The sequence below is a fragment of the Acomys minous genome (assembly GCF_964271855.1).
Source record: "Acomys minous genome assembly, chromosome: 1".
NCBI lineage: Eukaryota > Metazoa > Chordata > Mammalia > Rodentia > Muridae > Acomys > Acomys minous.
The window spans coordinates 30,483,330-30,502,506 of NC_140483.1; the positions used below are offsets into that span (position 1 = coordinate 30,483,330).

Below are 19,177 nucleotides of genomic sequence, written 5' to 3' on the forward strand. Positions count from 1 at the left end.
CAATGTTTGTGTAGCGTGTACAAGGTCTACAAGGTACTGGGTTCAAGCCTTAGCACCACAAAAACAAAAGGATAGAATGTAAAGAAATAAATATGTGAACTAATGACATGTCTCCATCAGGAGATAGTGACCTGCATATTCCTCATCTCCACCGACTACAGAATTTGAGATTTACACAGGCAGCTGTGTGGTGCAGCTTGAGGCATCTGATGATTGCCTCCACTTAGGTTTCAGCTTCACCTGTCATGCATCGCACATACAAGTGCTGGGATCATGGTTCAATCTCTTGAACTCCGATTTCCAGGAAACTGTAGGTCCTGGTGCTTGGCCTAAGAGGTGGGGACAAAGCTTTAGACTGGCCAGCAGCATCTGGGAAGGCAGTTGCTTTGTTTGAGACTTCTGCAGGGCTTTTTCTTTCTTTTGTTGTAAAAAAATTATTTATTCACTTTACATTCTGGTCATAGTGCCCTCCCTCCTCTTCCCTCAGTCCTACATTCCCTCCTCCCCTCCTTTATTCCCCCCAAAAGGGGAGCTCCCCTCCCCACACCAGTTCATCAAGTCACATCAGGATTGAGTTCATCCTCTTCCCCTGTGGCCTGGCAAGGCAGTCCTGTCAGGGGAGTGATCAAAAAGCAGGCAACCAAGTCCATGTCAGAGAAAGTCCCTGCTCCCCTTAAGAGTGGATCCACACAAAGGCTGAGCTGCTGGTCAGCTACATCTATGTAGAGGACCTAGGTCCACTCCATGCATGGTCCTTGGGTGGTGCTTCATGTGGGAACCAGGCCTGACTGGGCTGCCTGCCTGTCTTGCTGTTTAGTATCTGTATTCTTGTCGGTACCCTCAGTGCTTAAAGGAGTTTCTTTTTGATGCTGAGACCCATTCTCACACATGGCCAGCAAGTGCTCTACCACTGAGATACAAGCATTCAACAAAATCTTTTTGTCTTGGATGAATTTCTCAAAATTGAAGCTTTATTCAAAAGAAAAATTATGCTTTCTTCTACTAGTTTTAGAACACTATGCAATACACAAATTTTAAGATCCAAGTACTCACGCTTTCCGTTTAGTTTTGATGTTTCTGTGGTAGCTTCTAGAATCTCTATTACATCACTGACTTTCTCAGGCAATCCTATCCTCAGCTGCTTCTGTGAAGGGTTTGGCGTGGAAGGATGGCAGGCTTTGTCCCAGGTGAAAGCAGTCTTAATGGGCATTGCCCCTTGGAAACACCACAGATACCCCACTGAGATGGACATCTTGATAAACTGGGAAAAGCCACCCTGGGTCTGGAATTCAGGAAACAGACCGGGGACTCCAGCTGGGCTACTGTGTTTCTAATTGAAGGTCACCAGGAGACGGGAACAAGAAGAGAGACCAGGGATTGTGCTAGAGGTGAGGAAGAGGAGAAGGCTGCAGGTTTGGACCACTAGGGTGCAGATTGCTTCTATGGGGAGAGGATTAGCATGCAGGGCCAGAGACACTTAGGGATCCATCCCATGGAACTGATACCTGGAAGATTTATTGTTTCCCCTTAACCTTGACCCCCTCCGGTATAGGATAGCTGAGTTGTATAATAAAGTCTACTTGTTAAGAAACAGAGCCAACTGCTTGATATGCATGTTGCAGATTTCTTTCTAAGAAATGACTATTAGTACATACTCTGTGTGGTACACGTGTACTTGGTATGTGTGGTGTGTATGCACATTGGATGTTTTTCTCTATTGCTCTCTTCTTTATTGCCTTCACACAGGGTTTATTTTGGGTAGGCTGGCTGACCAGTGAGCTGTGAATACTGGGTTGTTACATACTCACTTTTCTTGGCTTTTGACATGGATGAGGATTTGAACTCAGATCTTCAGGCTTGCAGACTAGATGCCCTTCCTCACTAAGACACTCTTCCAGCACAGTCTAGCTAGTTATTTTGTTTCTCTTGTAGCTGACCCAAGTTGCCTTCATCGTATTTAATTATATTCTTACATCCCTCTTTCTCTGACTTTCTGAGTTACGGAGGCCACATCTTTCATCTTTTTGCTGACATACTCTAAAAGTCAATTTAGCTCCTGTAGTACATCATTTTCAAAATTATGGCCTTCCTTTGTATCTTCAGGATAATGAAGCCATTCAATTTTCAATTACTGCTGTTACAGCAAGGGATTTGGGAGATATTAGTGAACAAGAGACAAAAATCCTTCTTTATGAAGGTTACATTCGGAATGAGGGGAGAGAGGTAGCAAGGGTAAGTAATTAGCTTCTATAAAATGTTAGAAGCGTTGCAAGAATAGAGACATGCTGAGAGCATCAATGACACCCTGAAGGCAGACTTCAGTGAGATAACAGGTATGTGTCACCACAATCAGAATTTCACTTTGGGCATGTGCAATAAAAAATGCATAATAAAAGATGCCAAATTCAATATTCCACGAGTCCATTTTCAAGAGGCAGAGACATGAAGTTGGGATATGTCAGAACAAAGATGTTTCATGATATCAGGTAAAATTCCTAAGGGATGTGTTCAGAGAGGACCACGAGTAGGAGCCATGAGTACTATTGCACTGGTAAGAGTCGGGGAGATGAGTACCAACCAGTAAAGTGAGAAGGACCTTCAGAAGTGGGGTCACCAGCTGTAACTTATGCTGACATGCAAATATAAATGCAGAATAGGGACTTCTGGATTTGTCAATACAAGGTTATCAGTGAGTTTCACGAGAGTAAGATCAGGTAGGGTCTGTATGAAAAACATGACGAAAGTACTTTACAAGAAGGAACAAAAAGCTCAACACACAGAAAGATATGGGTAGGTGATAGGACAAGTGGGCTAAAATGATGGAGATATTACGTATTTGTGTGTATCAGCATGCCAGTGTGCAGTGGGCAGAGCAAGACTTCAGGTGTCTCCCTCTGGCTCTTCACCTTAGTGCTTTGAGACAGCGTCTCTCAATAAATTGGAAGATGACCCTCTTGTCTAGAGTGGTGGCTACTGAGGGGGCTCTTGGAATCCTCATGCCTCTGTTCATGCAAGGGTTATAGATACATGCAGCCATACATGATTTTTATTTTGTGGGACCTGGGGATTTGAACTCGGGTCCTCATGCTTGCAAAACAAGCACTCTGAGCCAAAGAACAATCTCCCTGGGCCCAGCTTTTAAGTGGAGCGAACAGCAAACTTTTATGTAACAAGGATCAGTTTAGCACATTCTGCTTCCCAAGTTCAGTGCTGCTCATGGGCGTCATGTGCTTCTCCTTCTAGACATGCCTCAGTGAGATCTGACACACTCACACAACCACAGGAGAGCACTAAATTCCTTCAAGTTCCCACAGCAGGGAAGTAGAGTGAACGCTCCACAGCAGCGCTTAGTCTGAAGGGCACATCTAAGTGTGACTGTTGGATTTACGGAAGATCTGGCCTTCTGGACTGTTCTCTCATAAGGTGAAATATAGATTATATTAAATAGTCTCATTCTTAGAATGTACTTAAGGTGTTTCCTATCTCCATTCCTGAATAGCACTTTATAACCCTCTTTGGAGTGGTAAAGAGATGACATTTAGGGTATAGAGAGGCTCGAGACAATGAAAACTACTCAGGCTGCTTGTAAAAGACAGCACAGCACAACTGAGGGACAGATCCAGAAGTTCTCACTGGGGCTTGTGTATGTATATACATATACACTGATATATATATATAAACGTGCTGGCCCTCCCCTCCCTCTTTGCAAGATGAGGATGGTATGCATACATACATACATATATACATGTATGTGCATATGTATGTATGTATATATAAAGATATGGACTTGTAGCCCTGGCATGCTTCAAGATACGCAATTGTCTCTGGTCTTGAAGTACTTCCTGATCATCTGTCATCACTTCCTGAGCACTGGGATTATGAGCATATAGCACCATGCCCAGCTCTGATTGTGACTGAATAATTAAAATTCATAAGCCTTTGAACTCCTTTCTCTCTTTGAAATGGACAAGTGAGGATAAGCAAGAGACTCTGATCACTTCCTGCTGCTGAAACGGTGTTGTACATGAGACATTCTTTCTTAGATAGGTTTCATGTTTCTCCATGTACTTTACTGGAAAACAGGGACCAATAAAACTGGTGTTTTGCTTTTGAAGTTAGGTTTATAGGTAACATATGTGACAAGCCAGAGTGCTTACTTTTAATTTTCTGCAAAATGGTTTATTTTGCTGCTTACTAGCGAGAGGCTACTAGGATACAATCCCATATGAGCACAAAGGACTGAACTTTGTAGCACTGTTATGAGGAACTGAGAAGCCAGGGAAAGGGGTGTGGCATCTACATTTGCTCATCTCCCCTAATACCTCTTAAGTGTTAAAGGCACTTGCAGAAATGGTTAAATTAGGGCTTGTGGGATGTAAAATAATTATATAAATTAATGACACCTAAGACATAAAAACAATGAATTTTCTTGTAAATTTATCTCTATCATTTTACTAAATCCTAAGACATATGCAATTTACAGCTTTAAAATGTTGTTTTATTTCATAATCTTTTCAAGTGAAAAGAACCTAATGCAACACTGTAAAAGCAGACGTTTTTGGTACTCAGTTATAATAGGAACATTTTTATCTCTAGGTTCACCTAGATCACTCTTGTCACCTCTCGGCACACACTGAACCAGCCTGCACGTATACAGGACCAGCGTGCTGTGACTTCTGGAGCACAGCCATGCACACCTTCGTCCCGCACCTACCCGGGACTTGTAGGCCTGTGGTGGGTGCTGCCGTGCTGAGAGCCACAACAGGGTGTGGTCCTTGCTTTATACGCTTAAGCTTGCACTTATCCCAACTGGATTAGCAATATTTTTCTGTCCATCCCTACTCACTTGTTCTAAGTAGCTTTGTAAAATAAAACAAGAGCCAGAATAAAAGTATGTTCCCACCACTTACTCTACTTGACATACGAAAATAAATATCCAAGTAAGACTAACATCAGGCTTAAAAAGAAGACCCATCTGCACATGGTGGCGCCCGTATGTCTCAGCTACTCCTGAGGCTTAATTGGAAAGACCACTTGAGCCCAGGAATTCGTTCTTTGATCAAAAAGAAAAAGGCTGTAGGGTGTGGTGGCACATACTTTTAACCCCAGCACTGGAAGGCAGAGGCCAGGAACTTTACACAAGGTTCAGGCCAGTCTGGGGTTACATAGTGAGACCCTGTCTCAAAAACAAAAACAATGAAGACACCCAAAATAAGCTCAGACTCTGTCAGTCTGAGGAAGGACGGCATCTGTATGGACTAAGATGGTCCCTTTCTGCTCCTTCTGAGCCATTGTCTTTACACTATTTTTTGGCAACTGCCTTCCCACACAAAAATGGGTTTAGATTGACTCACATTCTTACTACCTCTCACAGAAAAGTAAAACTGACTCCAATAATATTCCTATGTGAAAACACAAAATTTGATTAATAGTACAGTCCCAATTTAGAAAACACTGTGACTCAGTACAACTAAGGACATCTGACATTTGTTTTCAACACTGAAAAAACTTCTTGCATACTTTTTAACCATAACGTATATACAAGATGTAAATACAAGTCTGTCTGGGCTACAGTGCTGACAGGACACAGAACAGGTGTAAGTTGCAAGGAGAGATGTCACACTCTTCACATCTGATCCTCACCCTGTGCATGTGTACACATTTACAGGGTAGCCACACGCTGGACAGAACAGAAAGGTGTCGATTTCTGCTATCAAAATGCCAACATTACTTTCTAGCCCAGAACCCAGAAAAGAACTGTCACGGCAGTCTACAGGCACACTGCCACAGGCACTTCTGTACCTGATGTGTGTTATGTCTCCATTTTAAACAATGTTCCGTCATCAATACTGGACCTTCCTTTAATCTGTAAGTTTCCCAGTTTATAAATGTTTGGGACAATTTCCAGTGAGTTTTGTGAGGATCAAGGAATCAAAAGACCACAGGTACCACTGGGTTATGATGGAGGAGGCCCCCTCATCACAAGCTGCTGAGGGAAGAGGCTCCTGTTACACACAAACCACAAGGGAGCTTCAGGCATGGAGCAGTGACCTGCTTTCACTGGGCATCAACTAACGTTAGCAAAGCTACTTGAATTTTTCTGTTGATCTTCATTGCTGTTAAATAATGATAGTTTTGATGATGGTAAAACTTCATTTTTTCAAGTGCAGGATGATCTGAGCTGAATGAGAAAGAGAAGGATTAAGGAGGGGAGGAAGGCAGGCCTGGCATCAATTCGAACAACTATTTCTCTTCTGGTTTGTTTGCTTGGTTGGTTTTTTTTCCAGACAGGTTCTTACTACATAGCCCGGGCTGGTCCAAACACACCATGAAGCCCAAGATGGCTTCAAAATCAAGGCAACTTTTCTACTTCAGTCTTCACAGAGCAGGGGTTGCTGAGGAGAGCCAGATGAATGCCCATATTTCCAGCATTTCACACTAATGTCATTTTAATGTCTTAGGATTATATAAGATCAAAAAAGAAAAAAATGATAAATAAACTGTGTGTGAAGCCATCACTGCTGCAAAATTCTTAGCCATGAATAGGGTGGGGGAGAAAAAAAAATCTCTGTCACATGCTAACAGGGTTTCCTTGGTAGCAATAAATTTAAATACAAACAACTGCACATACCCATAGTTATATAAGCTAATTTTTTATACTTAATGTTTTAAAAATAATTTTATAATTCTATTTTTAATAATTGTTTCTTTTAAAGTGGCATACTTTATTATAAAGAAGTACTGAAAATATGGAGTCTTTTTAAGAAAAAAAAACTTAATCTACTAGACATTGAATGAGACTAAGAGTTCCACACCAACTAAGGTAGTGCTGCTGACTTGTGGGCCCAGTCACAGTTCAAACAAGACACGCATACGCTGGCCAGCTGCTGGGACTGAGAACACTCCTTGACCATCTTTTTTAAAGGCTTTATCATCTAGTCAGACACTCTGCACATGAACTGATGAACACAGTCAAGAGGCCAGAGCCAGCTTTCCATAATATTCAAGAAGCTATAAACCCCAGCAGTTTATTTAGACCTTGCAACTGTCTAGATTATCACTTAATCTTGCTTCCATCTCACAAATTTCTTTCCAGTTTAAGCATTTTGGTCTGTTAGTATTAACTGCTGTAGAAGTAAACAAAGGGAAATCCAATCTGTTTCATATATTTTGAATTGAAATGATCACAGATGTAATATCTGTTACACAGGACCACTGTTATCCTACTTCCACTTAAATACTGACCATCCTGTGAGCTCTATCTCTAACTTAAGATGTGCATGTGAAAAGTTCCTGCAGCCTCTGATTTTGCCTTTTTCTCTTTCACATCAGGATGCAGTTTCACTTTGACTTGTGTAAACAGTACTAAGGAGCTGGTACAATGAGCACATCTTGTAAGAGCAGGCTAGGGTCAGCATCTGTTGCTGAGTGATCATATACAGATCACCTAACCTCCTGACAGTTGGCTTCTCTCTGCCACTGGCTGTTTGAACACGTGATTGTGCAGCATCTCTCTCCCCAAGAGTGTCAGAGAACACAAATATATGACATTTGAAGCATAAGACTGTGCTAACTTCAGCACTTCTGGCACAGGGCTGGTTAAAATTAAGGAGGGAAAACTACTAACAAAGATTAAATCAAGGAAAAAAAATTACCTGCAGATTTCACTTACATCAGAATTAGTCCCTTTTTATTGTAGGTTAACTGACAGCCAAATGGACCAAGACTGGGAGCTACGTGATGCTCATTTTCAAGCACTCCAGTGATATTCTCCAATAATTTTATTATCTCCAGTTTTATGGTACCATGATATACTTTTCACACTGTTTAAATTTCCCATTTTCAAAATGAAAATACCAAAAAAATTACCACATATTCCCTTATACAGTCAGAATAGATTTACTGGAATGTTTTCAGGTATAGCTGAAGGCAGAACCATTTACAGCACTTGGCATTTGTTAATCCATAAATGTGGAAATTGCCTGCAAAGCAACTGCACTATGAAAAGAATGATATTCTTGCAAATACCGGTGAGGTGGTTCTGTATCCTTTTCAGCATAATAATTAGCACTCTCCACAGGCTTCCTGACTACCAGCCTGACCCTCACTTTGATGCAATAAATGTTTTTAATGCCACTAAAACACAAGTATGGGATACTGTCATCAGTGTTGAACTATATATACAAATAACAAACTGGCAAGTATCTAGTTTCAAATTAGATCCTTGGAATAAAGCAAAATAGAATTATTTTTTCATTAAATATAGTTATTCAAAACACATTTTGTTAGTTGGGAAGGTGATTAGATATTCTCAATGCTCCAATTTGAAGTGGTACTTGCCTTTTAGTTTCTTGAAAAAGAAAGTTTGAAAATTATATACATAGGTTTCATTTAAATTATGCAGCAATCTTTAAACATTATCGTCCCAGATCTTGTTTAATGAGGATCTCTGTCATCAAATCAAGTACGGTATTTCACAACTATAAGAACTGTAAGAGAAAAAAGTAAAACAAAACAAAAAACAAGACAAAAAAAAAAAAAAAAGAAAGAAAAAAAAAAGAAAAAGAATGCATCAAAATCAGAACCATATCACAGCTAGATTAGAAGCACAATTCCTAAGTGTAGGTTTCAGCCACTTTTAAGAAGGAGAACAGAAGGCCAACCTCTGATCTGAAATAACAACTATGAAATAAGAAATGCAAAAACATCATAAAACAACCTGAGTATCTAACACTGGCCTCTTGAGCAAATAAGCCATGGCAAAACAGTAGCCCATAGCTTCTAAAATATTATTACCATATGTAATGATATGGGAAAATGATGCATAAAATACTTATTAGAAAATATCTGATATTATCTTAGCTTTTGAAAATCATGCTTATATATCAATAAGAAAAGACAAAACATAAACAATAGTTATAGTAACAGGAGTTATCACTGTGGTGAGAATATAGTTGAATTTTATAATCCCTTTTATTCACATCTATATTTTGAATGGTGTCCACCATTTATGATAGGTTCATGTCATCTGAGATAATTACATTCTACAAATTTATCACGAACACTGAGCTGGTGAATACTGAACCACTACTAGGGAAAAATACAGGGTAAAATTCTCATAAGCCTCTGGTTACTACACTTTAGTCAATAAATTAATACATAATCTTGTTTATATGTGTTTCTATTAAAAAACATCTTGTTTAATACATTAGTTTAAAAACTTACTGTGACAGCAAGGCCAGCAGCACTGTAGCTCATCCCTGAACACAGCAGCGGTCTACATATTTTCTGTTAAGGTATATCACAGCCTGCTGACACTAAGTCATGGGGACAGCACTGCTAGACTATCCTTGAGGTCCACTTCAAACCACGAAGTCAACAAAAATATGGACCACACAGTCTATGAAAAGGACACTGGGTATGCAATGAAAACGGAAATAAAAAGGCAGCTCTCCATTTGATCTGAGCTGGAAACCTGTCCATCAAAGGAGTCAAAATTCTTGCTCTGAATGCATCTGCACATGACCATGGAGGTAACACGAGCATTAACATGGGGTTACAAATACACTTCAACCAATAAACAAATACACAAAACCCAGGTCATGAGACTGGATTGTATTTCTTTGTAACATTTCCTTTTAAGTTCAAAAAACAGTCTTATAATTTTCACTTTGTTGAGACCCTTTCTAATTCTTCATAAAATCTCTGTAAACATAAGAGACCTTGAAGAAAGGTACTTACAAAACTATATTTTGGTCTTAAGTGTAACAGATACCAGATTTAGCCTTTAAAAAGGAGCTGGCCCTGTGCTGTGTCAAGGGTGTGCCTGAGGAGCAGGAGAGGGAGTGTCCTTTGCGAGTCTAAAAGGATACAGATACAGACTCCTCACAGAAATGTACTCATGCACATTCACACAGAAGTTCGTACATTTGAAAAGCATTTTTCAGAGAGTGAGAGACTCTAGGTAAAGGATGCCTCCTCATCAAGCCATATGTCATTACTCAATGCTGACATTACATACACTAGGCCAACTGAAATGAAAATGATCTTAAATTAAAACCCAGCCAGAGGCCAGCCTGAGCTACACGGTGGCATTTAGGACAGCCTGGGCTACATAGTGAGACTATGTCTTGGGGGGGGGGAGGCAAAATCAAGACCAGATCAAACCCTAAGCCTTACAAAACACAATACCCAAGAAATAATGATGCAATAAATACTTACTGATAATCATTAGCAAAAGGATAGCTGCGGCCAAAGCCATGATGGCTTTTATCTACAACACACAGAGAGACAAATGAGAGTTGACTTGTTAATAAAGACAAGAGCATCTGTTCTGCTGTTTACTATACTGTACCACCTCACCAATAAACAGGCACATTCCTTGAGGGCTTTCCAACTTACTGATGCTCACATGAGATGGCTGTTTGTATTCTTGAAGCAGTCCCACTCAAGCCTTCTCGGGGCTAGGCCTACTTCTCATGTGAGACACAAACTGAACTTTCAGCAACTCTGCTGAGGACTGGATGAAAACACAGGCGGCCAGTCCTGTGTTGTTTATGTAAATGGTCCTGTCTTATCTGGGAGCTATGTTCCTTATAAACGTGCCCTCGCCCCATGGATGACTGAAACCATGGATCATAGCAAATCCTCTATGTGCAGTTTTCCCTATAAAGGCAACCTATGATAATAAATTGACAAATTACATGGAAGAGACTAATAACCAATACCAAAATGAAACAGGTGTATAGTAAGGCAAAATGAACTTGGTTTTTCTCTTCCAAGAGCCAAGACAACTGTAGGTTTCCCCAACTGCGGCTCACTGTGGAAAGCCAACAATATGAAACACAAAACCATAAACAGGGGTCTGTTATCTATATAAAGCAGCAGCTTCCCAGGGGAATTCACATATACAGCAGCAGCTTCCCAGGGGACATCACATATACAGCAGCTTCACGGGGACATCACATATACAGCAGCTTCACGGGGACATCACATATAGAGCAGCAGGCCTCACGGGGACATCACATATACAGCAGCAGGCCTCATGGGGACATCACATATACAGCGGCAGGCCTCATGGGGACATCACATATACAGCAGCAGGCCTCATGGGGACATCACATATACAGCAGCTTCACGGGGACATCACATATACAGCGGCAGGCCTCACGGGGACATCACATATACAGCAGCAGGCCTCATGGGGACATCACATATACAGCAGCAGGCCTCACGGGGACATCACATATACAGCAGCAGGCCTCACGGGGACATCACATATACAGCAGCAGGCCTCACGGGGACATCACATATACAGCAGCTTCACGGGGACATCACATATAGAGCAGCAGGCCTCATGGGGACATCACATATACAGCGGCAGGCCTCACGGGGACATCACATATAGAGCAGCTTCACGGGGACATCACATATACAGTAGCAGGCCTCACGGGGACATCACATATATAGCGGCTTCACGGGGATATCACATATACAGCAGCAGGCCTCACGGGGACATCACATATACAGCAGCAGGCCTCACGGGGACATCACATATACAGCGGCAGGCCTCACGGGGACATCACATATACAGTAGCAGGCCTCATGGGGACATCACATATACAGCAGCTTCACGGGGACATCACATATAGAGCAGCAGGCCTCATGGGGACATCACATATACAGCGGCAGGCCTCACGGGGACATCACATATAGAGCAGCTTCACGGGGACATCACATATAGAGCAGCAGGCCTCACGGGGACATCACATATACAGCAGCAGGCCTCACGGGGACATCACATATACAGTAGCAGGCCTCACGGGGACATCACATATAGAGCAGCAGGCCTCACGGGGACATCACATATACAGCGGCAGGCCTCACGGGGACATCACATATAGAGCAGCAGGCCTCACGGGGACATCACATATAGAGCAGCAGGCCTCACGGGGACATCACATATAGAGCAGCAGGCCTCATGGGGACATCACATATAGAGCAGCAGGCCTCACGGGGACATCACATATAGAGCAGCAGGCCTCACAGGGACATCACATATACAGCGGCAGGCCTCACGGGGACATCACATATACAGCGGCAGGCCTCACGGGGACATCACATATACAGCAGCTTCACGGGGACATCACATATACAGCAGCAGCTTCACGGGGACATCACATATACAGCAGCAGCTTCACGGGGACATCACATATACAGCGGCTTCACGGGGACATCACATATACAGCAGCAGCTTCACGGGGACATCACATATACAGCGGCAGGCCTCATGGGGGACATCACATATACAGCAGCAAGCCTCACGGGTTCATCACATATACAGCAGCAGGCCTCATGGGGACATCACATATACAGCGGCAGGCCTCACGGGGACATCACATATACAGCGGCAGGCCTCACGGGGACATCACATATACAGCGGCAGGCCTCATGGGGGATATCACATATACAGCAGCTTCACGGGGACATCACATATACAGCAGCAGGCCTCACGGGGACGTCACATATACAGCAAGCTTCCCGGGGACTGTTACATATATGACAGCAGGCTTCAGAGCAGTTTTCTCCATGTACATGAGAACACTGTCAGCTGTTTCGCACAGTGATTTTACTCCTCCACAGTGTTTCAGTCTCCACTTTATGGACTATACTTTAGATCCTCTATGAATCATTACACTGAAGTAACTTACGACTGTGTGGTGTCAGCTTGAAGTGAGGGAGGGAAGCCTCAAGATCACTCCTTGGTCAACTGCTCAACATTTTAAGCTCACATTATCTTTCTATATAAATTGCCACAGTCACCATTCCATCATTTTTAATGCATGCATTTTATAAACTAATTTTATTTCCTTGATGAATCAAAAGCTTGCTTTCTTCAAACATTTTCATTTAATTAAAAATAGCTGACTCAGGGGCTAGAGAGATGGCTCAGCGGTTAAGAGCACTGTCTACTCCTCCAGAGGTCCTGAGTTCAATTTCCAGCAACCACATGGTGGCTCACAACTATCTATAGTGAGATCTAATGCCCTCTTCTGGTGTGCAGGTCTATATGCAAGCACAACATTGTATACATAATAAGTAGATAAATCTTAGGGAAAACAATGGCTGACTCAGCCAGGCATGGTCATGCCTTTAATCCCAACACTTGGGAGGCAAAGGCAGGTGGATCTCTGTGAGTGCAAGGCTAGCCTGGTTTACATAGTGAGTTCAGGCCATCCAGTCTTTTTTTAAAAAGGTACTAAAAAAAAAAGATTAATATTGCTACTGCATCAATGCATAAAAGTATGCTACACAGTAAGAGTGTAAAGGCCAGTGTGCGCCTTCAAGTTTCAGAGTGGCTGCTCTAACTGTACAGAAGGTCAGCGAGGTGAGCTGGTTAATTTCAGTGTGTGATGCTTTTTAATTCCAAGACTTTCATAATAAGGTTCACTTCAATTTTTTAAAAAGTCAGTATTTTTAATATTATAAAGAAATGATTCATTCTATATGATTATGTCTATAATTATGATAACTTAAAAATATAAAAATAGTTTTGAACCTGGGTTTACATAATACTAAAAAGTACTCCAATTCTTTATTTAACCTGAAAATATTTTTTAAATTATATGGAATTTAAGAGTAACTTTACAGCTAGGCATGGTGGCATATGCCTATAATCCCAGCACTCAGGGAGGCAGAGGCAGGCGGATCTCTGTGAGTTCAAGGCCAGGATGGTCTACAAAATGAGTCCAGACTAGCCAGGGCTACACAGAGAAACCTTGTCTCAACAAAACAAAGCAAAACAAAATCCAAAGAACAGAAGAGTGCAACCCACTGTGCATATGATGAATTGTCAGCAGAAGAGCTCAGAAGGACAGCACGTGCTTGTCACAGCGCATCCAGGAGTGGGCCACTGGGCATGTGCGCGCTGCCATGGAGGGTGATGAAGCTCCCTTTCAGGCACTGCTTGGTTTCTTTAGTCATCAGTCCCTGACTGAGGAACTCTTCCAATACGCACGGCAGCTACCATTTGTCCTCACAGAGCTCAGAACCTAGCTGCCTCTCGCTGTCACTCTTTTCCCTGCCTCGCCCCACCTTTACTTACTTTGCATCCACGCCACCACATTTGCCTTCGAAGCTGTTTGGATCTGTTGCTGAAAGCGGTTGCATTATCCGATAAGCTCTCTATATCACACAGAGGGTGGAGAGAGGGATTAAATGACATAACAGAAATCTTTTATCTAGTCAACAAAGGTAAAAAACCATCAATTTCTACTTAAAATCTGTTCCCTTCCCTCCCCCCAAATCTGTTCCCATGAATTCTGTTAGTCTACACTGGAGGAAAAAAAAAAGAAAGCAAAACACAGTGGAAGGCCAGTTTGTTCAACCACTCCCACTCCGACTCCCATGCCTGCTCAAGATTTTGAGAACTATCCTAGGGCCTCAATCCTTATATGCAAACTTCTGGTAAGAAAACAGAGTTCAAAAATAAGAATATGCAGTCTGATGGCCTGAGTTTGATACACAGGGACGCATGTGATAGAAAGAGAGGGCCAAGGCCCTAGCCTCCATGTGTTCATCACGTGTGTGTGTGCTCCAACACATGCACGTGCACACAAATTAATATAATGAAAGTGTTAAGATGGTAGGGGCTGGGCTGTTACTCATGGGCAGATCCTGAGAGTACACACCAGATCCCAGCACCAGAAACAGAACAAGTACTTTGGCACATCTCTAGCAAAAATCTGCACACAGAGAAAATTAAATTTTAGAAAACGGGGATAAGGGATTTTGAGTGAGAAAAATAAGCAATAAAGCAAGATTTTGGTCAGGCAAGTCTATCAGAAATGCATCTGGCATGTAGCCACTAACCATCCAAGCAGCATAAATGGCTAATACGTGCCAAAAACCATTAGAGGCTCAAAGACTAACAACTGCCTGTAAACAAAAGTGGCTAGACTTTCAGAGAAAGCATAAGTCATTATTCAAACAATACACGAGGCCCAAATATGTCCTAGGACTCACCATAGACATAGAGACTAACATCTGTCAGTAAAGAAACACTACCTAATTACCAGAGAAGACATACAATAAAGATATTAGGGAAATTTGAAAGGACCACTAAACAGATTAGAGTTTAACATCTTGACATCATAAGAAACATAATGCACAGCAACATAACAGGACAAGAGGAAAAAGGGATTTAGCCTTTCGGCAATGAAGCTTTAAATTCTCCATTCTTAGCTGAGTAAGAAGTAAACAATCCAGTAAGACCATTTGTGTTAATGGGCAGAAACTAACCCATGAAAATCAGTCCTAACTTCCTAAGCCAGGATTCCTAAACATGGACGAGACAAACGGAAGGCACGCATTAGCTACACACACACTCACAAGACCAAGAAATATGGGAAGGGGCCATACCTGATTTATCCTGTAGTTCGTCTAGTCTCTCTCCTCTTTCAATTACCTTTGTAATATTTTCTTGCATTACATCAATAACTTCATCCACCTGATTCTGAACACTAGTTTGAAAACAGATAAAATTTATTCTTCTTTTAGGAATACCCACACTTTTAGAACTTTTACTAGATGTGGCAAATTCTCAGAACTATGGCTTACCATTAAACTGTAAAATAAACATTGGGCTACTATTTCCGGGTGGGAATACCCAAGTAATTAAGTCGCATTTAACTGAAAGCTTATTTTCTGTCTTGATTCTATCTTTGATGTATCTCATAGGCAAACCAAACATTGATAGATTGCTCAGTGTGACTCTAAAGCTCCATTTCCTTTTCAATAGACTGTTGAAACAGCAGGTAAACCTAACAGTCACAACCCACCTTCCTTTGCAATGCATTTCAACCATAAGATTGCTAAGGCGTTTGGTCAGGTTTACTGGAGGCTACTAGTGGAAAACACTTCAAGGTTTCCATGGAAACATACAGCACACCTTTTGAGACACTGGATACCTGGTAGATGTAATTCTTCACTGCTCATTAGCTTTCTCTTAAACATAAGCAACATAACGCAACCCAGAACACTCAGGACTATTTGGAAATGCCCACAACTAGGCAAAAAAAAACAACAACAAAAAAACAAAAAACATGATGGGGACCTCTTGTAATCCAACTCAGACTAAAATAAACCTAAGAGTAGTCAAATGGTCCCCAACTACCTACTGTCACTTAGGAGCTACCTCCCATGAAAAGACAGAAATGCTTGACTGAATGCCTAGCATTTCTCTGATGCTCTAACCACAGGCAAGAACCTATAGGCAAGAACCTATCTTAACTTTTGGTCCTTGTAACTCAAAAAATGTTTAAAACACAATGATTAGCAACTGTATGCACACAAAACACACATATATTTAAGTAAATAAGAATGTTCACGTGTGTGTGTGTGTGTTCTGTGCTTTAAAAAAAATCCTAATACACATCTTTTCTCTGTCCTCTGTCTTTCACTATTCCTTACAAATTACTCCAGAGTTAGAAAAAGAAGGGTCACGTCCAATTCTGAAAAAGAGATCTATCCTTTATTTGAGCTAATCAAAGTGGGTGCTTTAAAAACAAGGTGACGGCCCATTCAGAAACAGGTGATTTAGAGGGAGTACCGTCACATTTTAGAAGCAATAACTGTGCCTGGTGACCTTATCTTCTGTTAGACCTCTGTTAGAGACATGCATACGCATGAATCATCCACAGCCTGCAGGATTCATCACAGCGTCCCAGTGCTCTCCTTCCATGCATTATTTTACCGAAGGCTCTAAGACTGACTAACTCAACCAAGCAGGGATATACACAAACAGATCTGACATGGCTGCTGAATCTCCAAGAGATGTCTTACTGCAAATTCCAATTATCTAAGCAAAGGGCTAAAGATGGCTATCCTACTAAAGTGCATAGCATAAATATTTATGCAATTATTCACATGTAACCCTAGAGCTAAAAAACAACTCACTCATTTTTTGTTTTTTTTTTTCCACTTAGGGTCAGAATACAAAGTGAGAGCACCTGCAGATTTACTATAGCCAGCTTATGCAGAGTATTTAAAATCTTTGTGCTGAATAAGTGAGCAATTTGAGCATGGCTTCTGTAAGATGACCTAGTGACTAGAGAGCTATAAAGCAATGGCAGTAAAGCCCTGTAGCCTTTAAAAAAGAAACCAAGTCTATGTTCACAACAAACGCTGGTAAGAATGCAGGGGAAGGTGAACCCTTATATACTGCTGGTGGGAATGTAATTAATCCAGTCAACACAGAAATCAATGTGGAAGTCCCTGAAAGAAATTAAAAACAATCACAGGAATGCTGGTGTCCACCTGTAACCTAGTACTTGAAGGGTAGAGCCAGGAGGATCAGGAGTTCAAGGCTGTCCTCAGCTTTATGGTGGGTCTGAGCAAGCCTTGATGTGTCCAAGTAGTCATTTGTATCTTACACAAATGTTGACTGGCAGCACAGAAATGCTACCCACAATCAGATAGATTATAGTTGTTATGGATGTCAATGTGTCATACTACACATGGTTTTAAAATTAAACCAAAAGGCTGAAGAAATAATTATGTGTCCAAATTGCTGTAAGCAAAAGACTCCATGGGTAAAGGCAGATTAGAGCAAAAGCCACCCGATGAAATAGGTTTTGTTCTGGCATCTCCATCAGTGTCCTTGGAGCATATCTATGCCTGCACTAAGTGTTCTCACCCACTCTCTGTGACTCTTCTCTTTCCACAGCCTCCTACGTTTGTGTCCTTTTCCCCTCCCTCACCAGACTCTACACATGAGGGAAGACATGCGGCACTTGTCTTTGGGGGGCTAGATGATTTCACTAAACACAACAATCTCCAGTTCCTCCCATTTTTCTGTAAAGAATGTAATTTGTTCTTCTTGACAGCTGAATAAAGATTCATTTGCAGCCAGGCATGGTGGTGCAGTGCCTTTAATCGTAGCACCCAGGAGGCAGAGGCAGGAGGATCTCTGTGGGTGAGGCCAGCCTGGTCTACAGTGATTTCCAGGATAGCCAGAGCTACATGGAGAAACCACAAGCCAGCTGAGGTGAGATCTTAATGTAGTCTTAATTTGCATTTCCCTGACAGTTGAAGATAGCATCTATCCCTTTCATGGATTTCCTGGCTATTTGCTTCTTCACAAGTGTCCTTTATTTACTAGATTTTCTGCTCTTCTGTTAGTCTGTTCTTTATTTAATGTGGATACTAATCCCCCACTGGGCGAGTAGCTGACATACTTTCTCCCATTGTGTAAGCTTTCTCTTCACTCTGCTCTTTACAGCCTTTTAGTTTAACACAATGCTATTAGTCCGTCTTGCTCTGCACACACTTCCTCTGGTTTTCTCTAGTAGTTCTGAAGTTTCAGGTCTTACACCAAGGTCTTTAGACCCATGTTTTGAACTGACTTTTGGGCATAGTGGGAAAAAGGGATCTAGTTTCAGACTCCCCAGGTGGGTATCAGCTGCCCCCCATACCCCCGGCCCCCAAGCATCACTTACTAAGGAGGCAGCCATTTCTCTAATGCATGTTTTGATACCTTTATTAGGAATGGAGTGGCTGTGACTGTGTAGGGTGATTTTCTGAGACTTCTACTCCAATTGTGTCTGTTTCATGTCAGTACTATGGTGTTCCTATTGCTATGGCTCTGTAGTACAATTTGCAATCATGAATTCTGACGTCTCATACACTAGTTAACTAAAGATGTGAAAGACCTCTATGTTGAAAACTCCAAAGCACAGAAGACTTGGGAAGAACACCAAATAAAAAGACTTCCCATGTTCACAGATTATTTGCCTAAGCAGCCCTATTACAAAAAGCTATCTATAGATCGAGTACAAGTCCCATCAAAATCCCAATGCCATTCTTCATAAAAATAGAAAAAATTAAATTCATATGGAGATAAAGACGCTAAACATCCAAAGCAAATCTGAGGGGTAAAGACCGAATGGGGTGGAGGGTGGTGGGGCGTGCAGCTGAAGAGATGGCTCTGCAATTAAGAGCATTTGTTACTTTTTGCCGAGGACCCAGGCTTGGTCCCCAGCACCAACATGGTGGCTCAGAACCATCCTCACTTCAGCTCTGTTCTAAGCTCTGCAGGAGGCACTGTGCGTGCATGCAGTGTATACACATTCATGCCGGCAAAACACTCACACACACAAAATTAATTATACTTACGGTA

At 41.7% G+C, this 19,177-nt stretch overlaps 1 protein-coding gene across 5 annotated transcripts in view; it reads right to left on the reverse strand.

Moving 5' to 3' along the window:
• Positions 1–949: 949 nt before the first annotated feature.
• Positions 950–19,177, reverse strand: part of VAMP4 (vesicle associated membrane protein 4) — a 30,747-nt gene continuing 12,519 nt past the window's right edge. The window contains exons 5-9 of one of the 5 annotated variants that reach the window (XR_014780264.1): positions 15,421–15,521; positions 14,105–14,184; positions 10,222–10,273; positions 8,341–8,489; positions 950–6,181 (exon numbers count right to left, since the gene is read on the reverse strand). Coding sequence is in view for 4 of the 5 variants with exons in the window: in XM_084787300.1 (XP_084643426.1) it covers positions 9,781–9,860; positions 10,222–10,273; positions 14,105–14,184; positions 15,421–15,521 (313 nt within the window). In the remaining variant the exon portion in view is untranslated. Of the gene's footprint in view, positions 6,182–7,668; positions 8,490–9,724; positions 9,861–10,221; positions 10,274–14,104; positions 14,185–15,420; positions 15,522–19,177 lie in introns of those variants that run through there. The other 4 variants (XM_084787302.1, XM_084787301.1, XM_084787300.1 and 1 more) reach the window with 4 other exon arrangements.